General features: G+C 36.0%; 2 protein-coding genes across 2 annotated transcripts; both read left to right on the top strand.

Annotated features, from left to right (window-relative positions):
• The first annotated feature begins 538 nt into the window (after positions 1-538).
• On the top strand, positions 539-2,936 carry enkur (enkurin, TRPC channel interacting protein). The gene is made up of 5 exons (XM_042714123.1): positions 539-740; positions 1,038-1,183; positions 1,352-1,584; positions 1,729-1,875; positions 2,615-2,936. The coding sequence occupies exons 1-5, from the start codon at positions 661-663 to the stop codon at positions 2,786-2,788; spliced, it is 780 nt and encodes a 259-aa protein (XP_042570057.1). The 5' UTR covers positions 539-660; the 3' UTR covers positions 2,789-2,936.
• Positions 2,937-3,176: 240 nt separating this feature from the next.
• Positions 3,177-12,626, top strand: prtfdc1a (phosphoribosyl transferase domain containing 1a). The gene is made up of 9 exons (XM_042714124.1): positions 3,177-3,346; positions 3,511-3,617; positions 4,030-4,213; positions 6,620-6,685; positions 8,311-8,328; positions 9,693-9,775; positions 9,947-9,993; positions 10,135-10,211; positions 11,606-12,626. The coding sequence occupies exons 1-9, from the start codon at positions 3,311-3,313 to the stop codon at positions 11,651-11,653; spliced, it is 666 nt and encodes a 221-aa protein (XP_042570058.1). The 5' UTR covers positions 3,177-3,310; the 3' UTR covers positions 11,654-12,626.
• The last annotated feature ends 3,058 nt before the right edge of the window (positions 12,627-15,684 follow it).

Here is a 15,684-nt window from a genome sequence, read left to right as displayed (position 1 = left end):
AAAAACAAAAACAAACAAACTACCAACTAATTACTAATTCAGCGGATCAACTACTGACTAATGTGGATCGTAATGCATCTACCTGGTAATGCAACGAGCTTCGGGGCCTGTGGTCTCCACTCTCCAGAGAGCGACACAGATTGTGAGTGATGCTGCGGAGAGTGGATTAGCGGAATCAGCGGATCTTCAGCAGCGGTAACAGACAGCTTTGAGCTGGGCTGATGAGGGAGGGATTGGTGAGAGGGGCACCTCAGCTGATGAGGGCAAAGGGGCAGTGGCTCACCACCGGGCCACCCCTCTGTGCACGGCCCTGACGCTCACCTTCAAATAATAAAAATTAAATAATTATTTTAGCAATATTTAGCATTGCGTGTGGTATATAGTGTTGTGTTTAAAGTTTGTTATTTACACTTAACTGAAATTATGAAACGTTTGACTAACACGGAAGAAAATTAAACGAGGAAACGTGTTTAAAATAGACTGTCATTAAACAACACAGATACCATCGTCAAACAAAACCTATTCCAACACACATAAAACTTTTTAGGTTTTTATACAGCCTATGGCCATAACGCTAACAAAACACTAACGTTACTGTCTTGAAAACAGCGGCAACTTTTTTTCTTGTTTCTCTGTCATTTTTTGCATCTATCAGCCATCATGAGCGAAACAATACATCCTCCCGAGAGCATCTATAATCTTATTCCCAGAGAGGAAGAGAAACCCATAAAAGCACCCAGGTACAGTTTCAGACTGATTCAAAATCATATAATATTGGTATAATATTTGGCCACAGTAAGTGATCTCTCTCTTTTACTAATTTGATATTTTAGAAGGTAGTGCATTATATATATATATATATATATATATATATATATATATATATATATATATATATAGTAAAGTATTTGTACCAGCATTTGTGTGTGTATCTCATCTTTTTTTCTTTTTCTTTTTGATTTTGGGGTGAAACTCTCGACATGTTCTGTGGAATTATTCCATTAAGATCTCTTATATCTTAATATGTTCATTTTCAGGTACATGTCAAAGTTCAGGGAGCAGGAGAAGCTGGAGAAAGAGGTGAACAAAGCCCCCAGTAAAACTATGGGACCAGCAGAAGTGGATGTGCCGTCGCCACAGAAATATCTACTGAAACACTCCAAGGAACCCAAACTCCCTGAGAGTACATGTCCTGCATTTATTGTTTGAGATGTTCTGAGAATTAATATATAATACTGACCTTTTTAAGTACAGATCATCACAATCATACATGCCAATTTCATGCGCAGACGTGTTGAGACCACTGAAGGTATCCTAATTTTGCTTAGATCATTTATTTGTACCGTTTCAGAGAAGCAATTTAAATATGAAGATGATGAGCTACATAGTAAACCACCAATACCTGGCAGAACAGACCAGCCGCTCATGGGTCTCCATACCAACAAGAACTTTATTAAGACCAACACTGTTGAGAATATCATGGCAGTCCTGAAGAAACCGCAGCTAGGGTATGCTCGTACCAAAAAGGAAGACAAACAGCTTTTGGAGAACTCTGGTCTCGTGCCCAAATACGTAAAGAAGAAGGTGAGAAGAGAGATGGGATGTTGAGCTTCATGTTTCAGATGCTCTTGTATTCCATGCATACAAAGCATACTGTTCACAGTACATACTGAATAGTGTAAAAAATAGTAAGAAAAGCCTCTGCTTTGCTTTTATGCATGTTCTCAGGACTATGGTCAAACTCCAGAGTACCTGATCCAGCGTAGAGAGGACGTGAAGAAAGCACAAGAAGAATATGACCACTATGTCAAGGAACGAATGAGAGAAGGGGCCATGAAACAGCTTTCCGGTGAAGAACGCCACAATATCCTTCAGGTAATCAAATACAAATAAACTCTGAATGAAACCATTTCTAATTGTTTATAGCCAGTGTTATGATGGAAAGCCTATTGTCTTCCTCTACAGCTTTTCATTGCAGAACTTGCAGCATTCAAATCCTCACAAAAGCTGCATTTAATTTAAAGTTGTTCCTCAGTTTAGATAAACGTATGGATAATGTTATATGAATAAATATAAATTAATGAATGAACTTTTTTTTTCATTAAATTTTGAAGCAGAAAGACTGAAATACTTTCTTGTAAAACACACTGCAAGTTTTTAATGCCCACAAAGGCTGCATTTATTTGAACAACAATGCAGTAAAACAGTAATATTATGAAATATATCATTACAATTAAAAATAACTGTTTTGAGTTTGAATATATTTTAAATATATATAAGATTTATTCTTGCGATGGTAAATCTGAATTTTCAGCAGTCTTCAGAGTCACATGATATGAATATGCTGATCTGATGTTCAAGAAACAGTTGCTGCTTAATATTTCCTGTGGAAACTTACTTTTTGCTAGAATAGAAAGTAAAATTTTTTTACTCTCATCTTCTCATAATACTTTCATTTAAAACAATTTGAATGCATCCTTGCTTAATTAAAGTATCAGTTTCTTAAAAAAAAAAAAAAAAAACTCAGACTTTTAAATGGTAGTGTTTAAGAATTATACGATATTTTTTATATATATTACAAGTAAATGTCTGATGACTTGATGACTTTTGGCAGGCTCTGAAGAAGAACTGGGACGATCTTCATCACCAATACCAGGGCCTCTCTGTTGTCACAGACACAGCTCCCAAAAAATATAGGAAGGAGCGTCTGGAGCAGGAAATGAAGCAGCTGGAGACAGATGTAGAGCTGACTGAGCGGCACAAAACCATCTACATTGCTAATAACTGAACATGATGTTAGTGTCACTGAATTCAGCAAATATCCAAGAATAATGTTTGAAACAGGCAAAACTGCCACAGTGTCTTTTCTCGTCCTCTTTTATGATTCTGCAGAAATAGTTTGAAAGGCTTCGGTAAAGCTTTACAGCAATACATCTGAGTGCAATAAAAATCATTTTACATAAACTGAATGGTCTCTATAAATGATTTTATCCATTTAAAGTCAACATGAAATCAACATGAACCACATTTTTTTGTCTTAATATGTTTCTGGTCTTGTTCGTGATTCTTCTGTGAACATTATTCCAAAAAATTATGTCTTAAACTTTCATCAAAACATTGATCACCAAAGCTTCATTTAATATATAAATGCAACGAAACTTTGCCCATGTCTATCAAAAAGGAAAGTATTTTGATAATGAAATCATTGGAAACACCTCCCACTCTGTTTACTCGTGTGAAAATGGGTGGGTGCACAGACGTCTGTTTCTCTCTCACAGCTTAATTCACTCTTACACATACGAGCACTGACATGGCAGCTGACCAGAGAAAAGAACCAGGCGTTGTGGTAAATATGCCTAACATACTGGATTTTATTCATTACAATTGCAACAGACAGCTTGTTCATTTTACATCCTTACTTAGTGATTTTCTTTTTGCTTTGCTTTTTGCATTTCTACTAAACATTACTATGAACTATTTTATTTTCTGTTCTGTCTTTGGTTGGTTTAGATTAAAGACGGCTGGTCAGGTTACAGTTTGGAGCTGTTTAATTATCCTGAGCATTATCGGGGTGATCTGGAGTGTGTGTACATCCCTCATGGAGTCATCATGAACAGGTAAACACACTGCTGGACACAGAGCACCTCCATACACAATTGTTACACAGCTTTTCTAAACGTGAGATTCCATGGGTCTATTTCTCAAGAGAAAAAACCTGAGGAGCAAAATGTTTGTGAGGAACAATATATCAAGGAGATCTCAGTATAATATTTCTGTTACTTTAATATGTCTGGCATTTTGTAATACATAAAGAAATGTGTAAATTAATACATAAAAATAGGTAATATAGAGAGTTTATGTTCTCAACTATTCATTGTTTAGTCTCGTGCTTTCTTAGCTCCGCAATCACATTCCAAAGATTTTGGGTTGCCTATTAACTTCATGTGACCCTTAAATCTAATTTATGACATCACATGACCTCCTCACACACACAGGGTTTGTGACATTGTGATCTAATGTGATTTGTAGGATTGAGTGTCTGGCCAGAGACATCCTTGAAGACATCGGACATCATGATCTGATGGTTCTGTGTGTTCTGAAGGGAGGATATAAGTTCTGTTCTGACCTGGTGGAGTCGATTAAAGCTCAGAGCCGCAGCGCCAACAGAAGACTGACTACCAGAGTAGAGTTCATCCGCTTCAAGAGCTATCTGGTGAGGAAGCACTGCAATCATACACATAATAGCCAAAACTATTTCTGTTTGATAGCAGAGTGCTCATATCCACAGTGTTCAGAGTTTAGTTCACATAAAAACACACCCATCAAATCCCCATTAGCTCTTTTTTAAACCCAGAAATTACAAAATAATCCAAACAAATTGTCACTAAATTACTCTATATAAATGAACATATGTATAAATTAAAGTCTTCTCGTTACATGGTCCTCGTTGTAGTACAATCGTAACAAAGTGTCCGTCATTGGCTGTGATCAGCAGATGGTGCTTGAATTCTATGTGCATGTGCAAATTTGAATTTTAAATCAAATCCCAAAAATAAACAAATAAATACTTGAAATGCAATAAATGAAATACAATATACAATCTAAAAGGCTAATCCCAAAAAATAAAAAAAAAAAAAATAAAACAATTGAAATGCAATAAATTTTGAAAAATTGGAGAAATACAATATACAATCTAAAAAAAAAGTGTTATTTCAGTACCCCAAATCACTAAAAAAAAGTTTTTAAAAAACAAACTTTAAACATCATACATCAAAAAAAAAAAAAAATTAAAAAAAAAAAAAAATAAAAAAAACAAAAAACAACACATTAAAAAAAAAAACTAATAATACTAGATAACTAAAATCAAAAATGATCCTCAAAAATTGACAGAAATAAAATTTTAAATGGAAGAGATTAAAAAAAATAGTATCTCAATTGTAATTATACTAAAAATATCACTGGCACACTGATAAATTAAAATCAGCAACAGAATAGCTGATTTTTGTTTCAAACTTGTGGAAAACATTGTAATCTGAATTAATGATCTCGTTACATGAGATGATCTACCCTCAGTACACAACGTGATGAGTCTCATAACATTCTAAAAGTGTTTGGGCACTTTAAGCCATACTTTTGTGTAGGTGATTTGCATACATAACAGAAAGGTTAGGTGGCATTTGTCAACTAAATATTTCACAAAATATGCAGATACTGTATGCTGTTCAATCTAAATAAAATATTGTGGAAAATATAGTGGAAGTAACGGGTTTACTTACCTACTCCAACTAAAAAACAGATAAAACACACTAAAAACCTTCTACACAAAACAGAAAAACAGAAAATGAAAATGCCTCTAACAAAATGATATTAATAAATTATTTCAATCTAGGACCTTATAAATTGATCGGTTTGATGAATTGGTTCAAAATGACTCACCCATTCTTCTGAGTCAAATTCATTGTTATAGTACATATTTTAGTTAAAACATGCTACCTCGTTATCAAAACGTTTCTGTTATATTAAAATAATTTTTTTTTTTTTTTTTTGGCAGTGGTTTCACACACACCTAGTCTGAATCAGTTACTTTTGAATATGTTATCGGCTAACCTACTGATCAGCCAGCAGATGGAGCTGTTTGCACTTTTGAATATGTTATCGGCTAACCTACTGATCAGCCAGCAGATGGAGCTGTTTGCACAATTTAGTCCAAAGAGATGCACTGTGTGTGCGAGTGTGTGTGTGTGTGTGTGTGTGTGTGTGTGTGTGTGTGTGTGTGTGTGTGTGTGTGTGTGTGTGTGTGTGTGGAATGTCCCCATAAAACATGGAAACGTAGTTTATGAAGACACAAATGTGTATAATGACATGGGTACTACAATATATACACGGTTTACTTCCTGTGTCCCCATAAACCAAATGGCTTAAAAAAAATAAATTCACAATTTGTTTTGTTAGTGTATCTTTAAAGACGTTTTTTCTACCCTTGCACAAATTAACCATGTTTTTACAACAAATAAACAAAAAAAAAAAAACTATAGTTTACTATAGTTAAACCATGGTAACCACAAATTAACCTTGGTTTTTCCTACACTAACCATAGTTTAACCATGGTATTTGTAGTAAAACTGTGGTTATACAAATGCTAATCACTAAAAAAACATGGTTTACTACACTTTTGCTACAATACAATTTTGGTTAATTTTCATAAGAGTACCACTGTAGAGAAATCCAAATTTACCACTGTAGTAATCAAATTTATCGTTTAATACATATCATTAAAATATGTGTCTATCTACACTTCCTGTCTGAACACATCCAACCCGGAACGTTCATCTCAAGCACAGAAGAACTTCCTGTCTGAACACATCCAACCCGGAACGTTCATCTCAAGCACAGAAGAGCCACTTCACCCCTTCACAGAAGATCAACTTGACCCTGAGAAGAGGACGCAACCCAGTTGTCTCATCAGACAAAAGCAGCGTCTGTGGGGCGTACAGAAGTTGATTGTGTTCGTGGTGCTCTTGTCTATAGAGACTGTATGTGCCGATCATATGTGCCGACAGGGCCACAGCAGGGGGCTTTAACGTCTGTCTCTGTGTTTTCCCCACTGTGTGTTCTAAAGAATGACCAGTCCACTGAAGATCTGCACATAATTGGACCAGATGACCTCTCCGTGCTGAAAGGCAAGGTATTGTACAGTTATTATTGGTCATAAGAATGCATTAAAATAAAATGGCTTTATTAGTAGTAATTATAAGGCACTATTGCTCATACACGATTTAGGGTTAGTGATTTGAACAAACCCTATTGAAGACTGCTAAAAAATTAACGATACCTCAAATCATATTGTGGCTAGTTGAACAGAGTTGGAATTTCTCTTCCTAGGGTATGTTTACATGACAATTATTGTACTAAAGACAGAAAAGTTCTTCCTTTGCATTTTTGAAAAGTTTAATGTACAGACGGTACATTTTATGTACATTCCTATCGACTAAACATGTAATATGTATGCACAAGACGTCACAGTTGATGTCACAAATTCTCTATTTTGTAGTTTATACAGGGTGTCTTACAGTGTGAAAAACCGCTGAACACGATCGAGTGCATTAGTGAACAGTCTGAATGAATCAAACTGAATCGCAGACCATATTTTGCAAACTCATTTGACTGAATAAATCAATAGTGATTCATTCAGTGCTTCTGCTTTCAAAAAGAAAGCTGCTTGGTTTTCAGATTTGCATAAGCTCCTTTCTTCAAAGTACAGGTGCTTCATCCCTAGTGAAAACTAAATATACTAAAATGAATTTGAAATACATTTATGTCATGCTAAATATACTACAAATACATTAACATATTTATGTACTTAATATAAATACCCTTATACTAAAACTGGTAAACCTGTAAATTGGAAACCAATGCATTTAAATATCAATGTTATAAAATCCCTGAAGCCCAGCTAAAGATGTGCTGAAGTATATTTGATTGTGCTAAAGTGGAACTATTGCAAGTATACTTTAGATACACTTTAAATATAATGCATTTAAAGATCAATGTTATACAATCCTCATCAACAGTGACATTAAAACATATTTTAGGCATAATATTAAGAAATGTGTACACAATAAAGTTTACTTATATTTTTATATCAGTATTGTTTCAACCCAACTTTGGGCCAAATGTGGACCAACCCATTTTTGTGTTAAAATTTTAATTCAGAAATTTAACCCAACAGCTGGGTTTGTCCATATTTGACTCAAAGTTGGGCTGAAACAACCCAGCATTTTTTAAAGTGTATGGTCTGGTTACAGCAACCATATTGCTTAATTATAAATTGTTTAATTATTACAAATCTTCCTCTGTGTTTGATATGGACTCATCATCAGGCCAGTCTAAAGTGAGCAGATGACTGTAATTGATTATATCCATTAGCAGCAATCAATAATCTGTGCATCATCATAGCAGTATGACATCATATCTTGTCTAATGAGTGTGATTGATGCTTTGTTCCTTATAAACTTTAGTATCACATTTCTACAGCTTGTCCAAAATGCATTTATACAAGATCCAGTAGGTTCATATAAGAAACTGAACTATGAAATTCTTATATGAAAAAGGGTTAAAATAGTAATAAATTATCCAAAATAGGACTACATTCAACTTTTAATGTGGCATTGTATTAATCATTGTATGTAACTCAAGTCTATGCCATTTTTCTAATGATTACATCCGGAATTTATTTATTTATTTGGGGGGTTGCAGTCTCTAAATTCTGACATTTTTTCTGTTTTTTTTTTTCTCCCACATGCCACACAGAATGTCTTGATTGTGGAGGTAAGCTTGTGTGTGTGTGTGTGTGTGTAAGTATGCACATCCGTTCATTAAATGTTATCACAGAACAGAAGAATTGCACAATCCTTGTTTTGTTTTATCAACAAAAACAAAAGCACAAGAGAATAGCAAAAAAAGCATGATGAGCCAGCTGAAATAAAAGTACAAGAGAGTAGCAAACAGAGCTTTTTTTTTCTTTTGTTTTATGAACAATTCCCATGGCACATGTGCAGGGTAGTGTGGTTTTTGTCTGGAAAACAATAGAGTAGAAAGGTATTTTCCTTTCAGATCAGATTTCACAACAGACATTTTCCAGTCTGAAATCACCCGTGCTGATCACTCCATTACATGTGCTATTGCATTAAGTACAAACAGTGCTGTTGATCTTTTTTTTCCCCCAAGAACCTCAGTCGGTTTGTTATATTGTTATATACTCTTATTAAAAGTTGTGTTTCATTGTTCTTTTATACTGTATGTTTCATTTGTAAGTTAAACACTCATTTTCTCTCACTCTGAAAAATTAGCTCTGTTATAAAAGGCATCATAATATAGCTGTGCTGTAGACATGAAGCTGTCAGAATGCACTGCAGTGATCTCAGTGAAAACTGAAAGATGGAGGACAAAGTCGAGATGGATGTTTTCAATGTGTGTGTTCTGCAAGGATGGATTTAAATTGAAGAAAAATGATAATAAAGACATTTATAATGTTAAAGATTACTATTTCAAATAAGCTGTTCATCTAAAATTTCGGTTCATCTAAGAATCCTAAAAAAATGTATCATGATTTCCAAAAATAAAAGAGCAGCACAACTACTTTCAAATGATGACAATAAGAAACATTTCTTGAGCCCCAACTCAGCATGTTAGAATGATTTCTGAGGGATCATGAGACACTGAAGACAACTTTTCCATCACAGAATACATGTAAAATATATTCAAATAGAAAGCAGTTATTAAATTGTAATAATATTTCACAATTTTGCTGTCTTACTGCATTTTTGATCAAATAAATATAGTAAGAGATTAGAATTAGAGACTTCTTTAAAAAACATTAACTATTCTCAGCAACCGCAAACTTCTGAAATATAGTGTATGTTAATTTGAGTATTGCATTGTTAGCGTCGTAAAATCAAACTCTTTTGAAATCAATTGTGAGTTTTTCTTGTGTGCTTCATGTGAAGAAAGATATTTTTATGGTTCACAAAATTGCTCTCTATGTTTAGTACAAGTAATCATTTATGAGCAAACCCACCTGCAGAACTCCACTGGAAGACAAAATTCAAACAGCCAGCTTATTAGAGCTTTTGTCTCATGTAGCGCCACATATCCATTCCAGTGTAATCTTACATGTATTAATTTCCTCACAGGCAATAGTGGACACAGGAAAGACCATGAGAGCCCTTCTACAGCACGTGGAGACTTTCCAGCCCAAAATGGTTAAAGTTGCAGGGTGAGATCAGAGGAATTACTTTAAACCAATGTAAGATGATGCGCAGCCTGAGAACGAATCTACAAATCTAGAGGGGAAGATCTTGACATTTTCATTATTTTGAATGAGATCTAATGGGGGTAAGAGTGTTTCGTTAGCAATGTCAATGTGTTCCTGTGTCTCCTCACTCAGGCTGCTGGTGAAGAGGGTTCCTCACGGGGCGGCGGAGCTCCCAGACTGTGAGTGTTCAAGGGTGCTCAAACACTACTTCTGGCTTGCAGAAATGGGTCGTAATGAATCACAATATCACACAGGGAATAGAGAGATTATTTGAACATGACTGTGATTAGTGTGATCTGGTTATTTATGTTTTTCTGCAGATGTTGGATTTGTCATTCCTAATCGTTTTGTGGTGGGTTACGCTCTGGACTACAACGAGTACTTCAGAGATCTCAATGTAAGATCACGTCTATTTTTACAAAAAAAAAATAAAAAAATAAAACCACAACAAAGACAATCACTGACAAACTGAAGAGAACCACAAGGCTAGATATATACAGAGGAACTCAGCCAGACACAGGTGAACACAATCAGAAACCATGTAAACATAATTAGTAACTATGGAAACAAACTCAAACACAGGGAGAAAACACACGCAGAGAGAATAGAAACCATGAAACAGAAACATCTTTCAAAGTAGTCTTAAGACCCAGTTTCACCAAGGATGATCGCTTTAATGACAACTAAAACTATAAGGTTTTAATTATTGCTCTGTTTCTATGAGAATAGGGAGGTCCAAATCACAGTTATAACAACAACAATAACACAGGAATGATATAATTTAAATCATTTTCAAAATGATTTTTTTTTATTTTTTTTTATTTTTTTGCAGAAGACCAATAAAAGCACAGACAGCCATTCAGAATCCACTTGACTTTAAATAGCTTGAGAATTTAAAATGGCAGTGTATGCTTATAATAAACAGAATGGTATAGCGTGTTGGTGTGGATGCCAATATAATTATCATTGTATTTATTATAGTTACCATTCTTGGTGCAAACAGGCCTCTAAACAGGTATAACATGACACTTATTTCTGGAGCCACAGGAAAAACACCCTCTAATGACAATGCATAACATGATTTACATTTTAAATTTTTATGTATTTATTTATTTATTTTGGTGAATTGGTGGGTAATTTGTATGAAATTGTACAATTTCATTCATACTTTTTTTCTACCATTAGCTTATGCCGCACTATAGGTGGAGGGAAGGACCTTCATGCTTACTTTTTTTCTACAAATCGCCTCCTTGTAAAATAGGTTTAGATGGTGTAGTTATGGCATTTACCAATTGGGCCAGACTTTTACCCCTTGGAGTAGCCTAACTTAACAACATTGGCTGAATTTGGGGCAGGACTAAATTCAAATGCATCAACATACAGTACAACCAACAACCTGAAACTAGCCAGTAACTAGAAAAAAATAAATAAAATAAAATAAATATAAACAGCAAAGGTTTAAAGCTGCATAAAAAGTCCTACCAACCTCAAAGCTCATCATACAACATTATATAAGAGATGAATCTCACAGTCATCTGAACCTGCAGCTTGAATGTCACCACTAAGCATTGAGTGGGACTTGGTGAACATCCAGATGAAATCTGGCATACAGCACAGGATTCATCTTTCCTAAAAACTCTAATCAGCCTCACACATCATGTGTAAAAGTCCCTTCTGCAGCTTTAAATGTGATGGAAAACATCTTTGTCACACTGCACACAAGCAGAAGCAAACATATTTTCTGATTTATTTTTCGCTTGACTCACGTAAGCGATTTCTTCCCCTTCACAGCACATCTGCGTCATCAGTGAGACGGGGAAGCAGAAATATAAAGTGTGAAAGAACTCCTTTCAAGAGGAATGGACATTTATATTACCATAACAGATGAAAACCTTGTTGTGACAAAAGATTACTGTAACACTTGCTGAATTATGTTTGAAATATAATATATGATTTGCATGTAAGTCACATCGCAATACTAACATGATATGATGTGGAAAACAGACTAACTGTGTGTCATTTTATATGGTCTGTCTGTTTAAGAGCCCAGCTGTTCATTTTTGTCCTCTTAGAAGACATTTGTTTAAGAGAGCATCCATGCCACTGACAACATCTCACGCTTGTGGGTTTGGTGATAACAACTCTTTTTCCTTCTCTTGGTTTAAAAAAAAAGATGTCTGACATTTTAATAGCTTCTTTAAATAAAATTTCAGTGATTTCTTTATTGTTTTTTGCAATGGACATCAGGGTGTAGCAGAAATATTCCATCTGTTGAGGAGACATTACAGATCAATAGTATAAGTTTTACATTCATCCATTCTCTAAACTGTTTGTCCTATGAAGGTTTGCATAGATACTGGAGTCTATCCCAGTGTTTTACATTAAAAACATGTTAATATAAAAAACAGACTTCAAAATTATTGATAATATTAAAATCGCTAACAGGTGAAGTGAATGACATTGATTATCTCATTGCAGGCACACCTGTCACGAGGTGGGATGCACTAGGCATTCTTGAATTGCATTTGTTGGAAGCTGGAAAAAAACATATTGTGGGGTGTTCCCGGTATGCAGTGGTTACTATTATCTATAAAAAGTGGTGCAATGAAGGACAACTGGTGAACCAGTGTGAGGATCATGGGTGCCTAACGCCCCATTCACATGGGGCATCGGCGTCAACATCTCTCGTTTACTTTGAATGGAGTGACGTCAAGTGTTGGCGAAATGAATTGTGGGTCTGCTGCATCGCATTTGGTCCATTGCTCGCGGCAGAAGTTGAAAACTTTTCAACTTTACAAGCACCAACGCAGGCGTCAGCCAATCAGATCACCTTATGCAAATACCCTAGCGCAGATGCTAGCTAATCGCGTGAATGCAACACCAGAAGACTAATATGATTGGCTGTTGTCACTATGACGGTCGCATCAGCACCAAGCTTCAGAAACGCCCTCCATCAAGCGTTAACGCCGACGCCCCGTGTGAATGTACTGTTAGGCTCACTGATGCACATGGGAAGCAAAGGCAAGCCAGTCTGGTCCATTCACAGAAGTGCTACTGTACTTCAAATTGTTGAAAAACTTAGTGCTGGCCATAATAGAAAAATGTCAGAACACACAGTGCATCGCAGTTTACTGCGTATGGGGCTGTATAGCCAGAGACCGGTCAGAGGGTCCATGATGACCCCTGTCCACCACCGGAAGTACCTACAATGAGCAAATGAGTGACAGACCTGGACCATGAAGCAATGCAAGAAGGTTGCCTGGTCTGATGGATCACTCTTTCTTTTAGATCTGGTGGATGGTCGGGTGCATTGCGTTGTTTATCTGGGGAAAAGATGGCAGCAGGAAGCACTATGGGACTATGGGAAAGAGGCAGGCAGACAGAGGCAAGTGCACCCTTTCATGACAATGGTTCAGCAGGATAATGTACCCAGCCACACTGCAAAAAAATGTTCAGAAATGGTTTGAGGAACATGACAAGAGTTAAAGGTGTTGCCTTGCCTTCCAAATTCCTAGAGTATCTATGGGATATGTTGGACCAACAAATCCGATCCATGGATGCCCCGCCTTTCAGCTTACAGGACTTAAAAGGGTCATATGATGCGATTTAAATTTTTCCTTTCTTTTTGAAGTGTTACAAGCTCTTGGTGCAGAAAAAAGATCTGTAAAGTTGCAAAGACTAAGGTCTCAAATCCAAAGAGATATTCTTTATAAAAGTTAAGAGTCAAGCACTCCTACCAGAAATGGTTTGTTCTAACACACCCCCACATTTCTATGTCACAATGTGGGAAGATTTGCATAACACCACCCAAATGTTCACGCAAAGAAAGAAGGCTTAACTTTTATTCTCACTGTTGCCGCCAGTGTCATGTTGTGGAGATGCTGTGTGTTTCGTTGTGAAAGCAAAACTACTTTGTTCGGCCTTTCAAAAGAGGACACAACTAGAAATCAGTGGTTAAGTTGTATTTACAACACTGTTCCAGAACAGTTCAGCCCAAATATTCAGATGTGTGCTGCGCATTTTACAAAAGTGTTTCCTGAACCAGTAGCCTACAATGCTTCTGTGCACTTTTATGTTTCTATAAAGTGGGGCAATTCCAACTTTGCAAGGACAGTCTGGCACTTCTGACTTACAGCCTGTAAGTACGTTTACATATTTAAAGAATTTGCCACTAATGATTCAAACGTGAGTTTTGAGCAGTGTAGAGTAGCGCTTGTTGTTTGTCATTTCTCCGATCACTAATCCAGACATGGTTTTATGTTTACGCAACGCGATATGCAACCCGATATGCAAAGCAACACGTAAAAAGACAGTATAAGTCAGGGGTGGCGAACCTCGGTCCTGGAGAGCCGCAGCCCTGCAGAGTTTTGCTTCAACCCTAATCAAATACACCTGAACAAGCTTATCAAGGTCTAAAGGGTTACTAGAAAGCTACAGGCAGATGAGTTTTAATTAGGGTTGGAGCTGAACTCTGCTGAGCCGCGGCTCTCCAGGACCGGAGTTCACCACCCCTGGTATAAGTCATCATAATCAGTAATTATGTCCACACTGGATGCAACAAATGCCTACACTGTAAACCCTAATAAGTTCACAGAACTCAAAAAATATTTTGTAACAGATTACACAAAAACATTTAAGTGAGATGTTTTCAAATGTTTTAAGTTTACATAAAATAAAATTACATTTCCATTGCCTTAAATTATGTAAATATTATCTTATGAAAATTGATATTTCTCAACTTAGAAATAGGGAGTAATTCACTAAAATGTTCACTATTTTCCAACCTTATAATGCGGGAATACACACTCAAATGTAACTACAAATGTAGTTACCAAAAAGACTCACAGGCATATTATTATTCAAACATCATGCAGTAATACAAAGCCTTTAAGTTTTGCTTTCCATCCTCAGCCTCCGGCTCTACTCTTCACCACAACGGTAACACTACAAAACTAACATAACAGAAACTATTGAATCATAAGATAACACAACATTTAAGTACTAACTTATGCCTCTATGTTATTCTTGTGTAAAAACACAAATAGCACCTAATTTCTACATTTATTTTCCTTTGTTGGCTGATGCAATGCATGCTGGGAACTTGAAAATGCAATAATTTTAAGTTCACCTCACTACAAACAGCATTTTGAGTTTACAGAACTTATTTTTCAATTAAGTCCAATGAGCTTATTCAGCCAATCACAATGCACCGGAAAACTGCCCAACAATATCATCCTGCCAGGAGACGGCTTTACAGTATGGTAAGGGGCGTAAAATTTCCGTCACACGCTTCAGGCATTCAGCCAATCACAAGGCACTGGATAGCTGGCCAATCAGAGCAGCACCCTCGCTTTCAGAATGATGAATTGTAAAAATCAACGCGTTTCAGAAAGGCGGGGCACAGAGGAGCAACAATAATGTACATTATGTGGAAAATAATATGTTTTTTTATTTATTTTTTTACCTTAAACCGCATAAACGGCACAAAATGTGTGCACACTACACAACAGATTGACTAGAGTGGGGGCACACATTATACAACTTTTCAATATGAAGAATCACCATTAAGTCTGTCTGGTCTACAAACTACATTTCACAACCAAACACAGATGAGAAATGATATAGGAAATAATGAAAGATATGAGTTGTCTGTATGCTGAAAAAGGGAGCATATGAAGGAGAGAATGGTTGCTTGTTGATGTTCTGTTGCAGGTCTATTATGACTCCTCCCCCTGGACTTTCTCTTGCCCTGTATCTTGCTCACTTATTGGCTGTAGGTCATCGCCAATGTCTTTTTCAATCAAAACACATTTCACACTGCTGGACTCAGATATTAACATGCATAATATCTTAGGGACATCACCGTCGAT

This window comes from Cyprinus carpio, chromosome A24 (genome assembly GCF_018340385.1).
Source record: "Cyprinus carpio isolate SPL01 chromosome A24, ASM1834038v1, whole genome shotgun sequence".
Lineage (NCBI taxonomy): Eukaryota > Metazoa > Chordata > Actinopteri > Cypriniformes > Cyprinidae > Cyprinus > Cyprinus carpio.
The sequence above is the reverse complement of the archived record's forward strand: the minus strand, read 5'-3'. Positions and strand labels throughout refer to the sequence as shown.

Coding starts and splice junctions, on each gene's coding strand:
- enkur (XM_042714123.1), top strand. CDS start 661: ATGAGCGAAACAATACATCCTCCCGAGAGCATCTATAATCTTATTCCC. Junction 1,184..1,351: donor GGAACCCAAACTCCCTGAGA/GTACATGTCCTG, acceptor GTACCGTTTCAG/AGAAGCAATTTAAATATGAA. Junction 1,876..2,614: donor AACGCCACAATATCCTTCAG/GTAATCAAATAC, acceptor GACTTTTGGCAG/GCTCTGAAGAAGAACTGGGA.
- prtfdc1a (XM_042714124.1), top strand. CDS start 3,311: ATGGCAGCTGACCAGAGAAAAGAACCAGGCGTTGTG. Junction 3,347..3,510: donor GAAAAGAACCAGGCGTTGTG/GTAAATATGCCT, acceptor TGGTTGGTTTAG/ATTAAAGACGGCTGGTCAGG. Junction 10,212..11,605: donor AGTACTTCAGAGATCTCAAT/GTAAGATCACGT, acceptor TCCCCTTCACAG/CACATCTGCGTCATCAGTGA.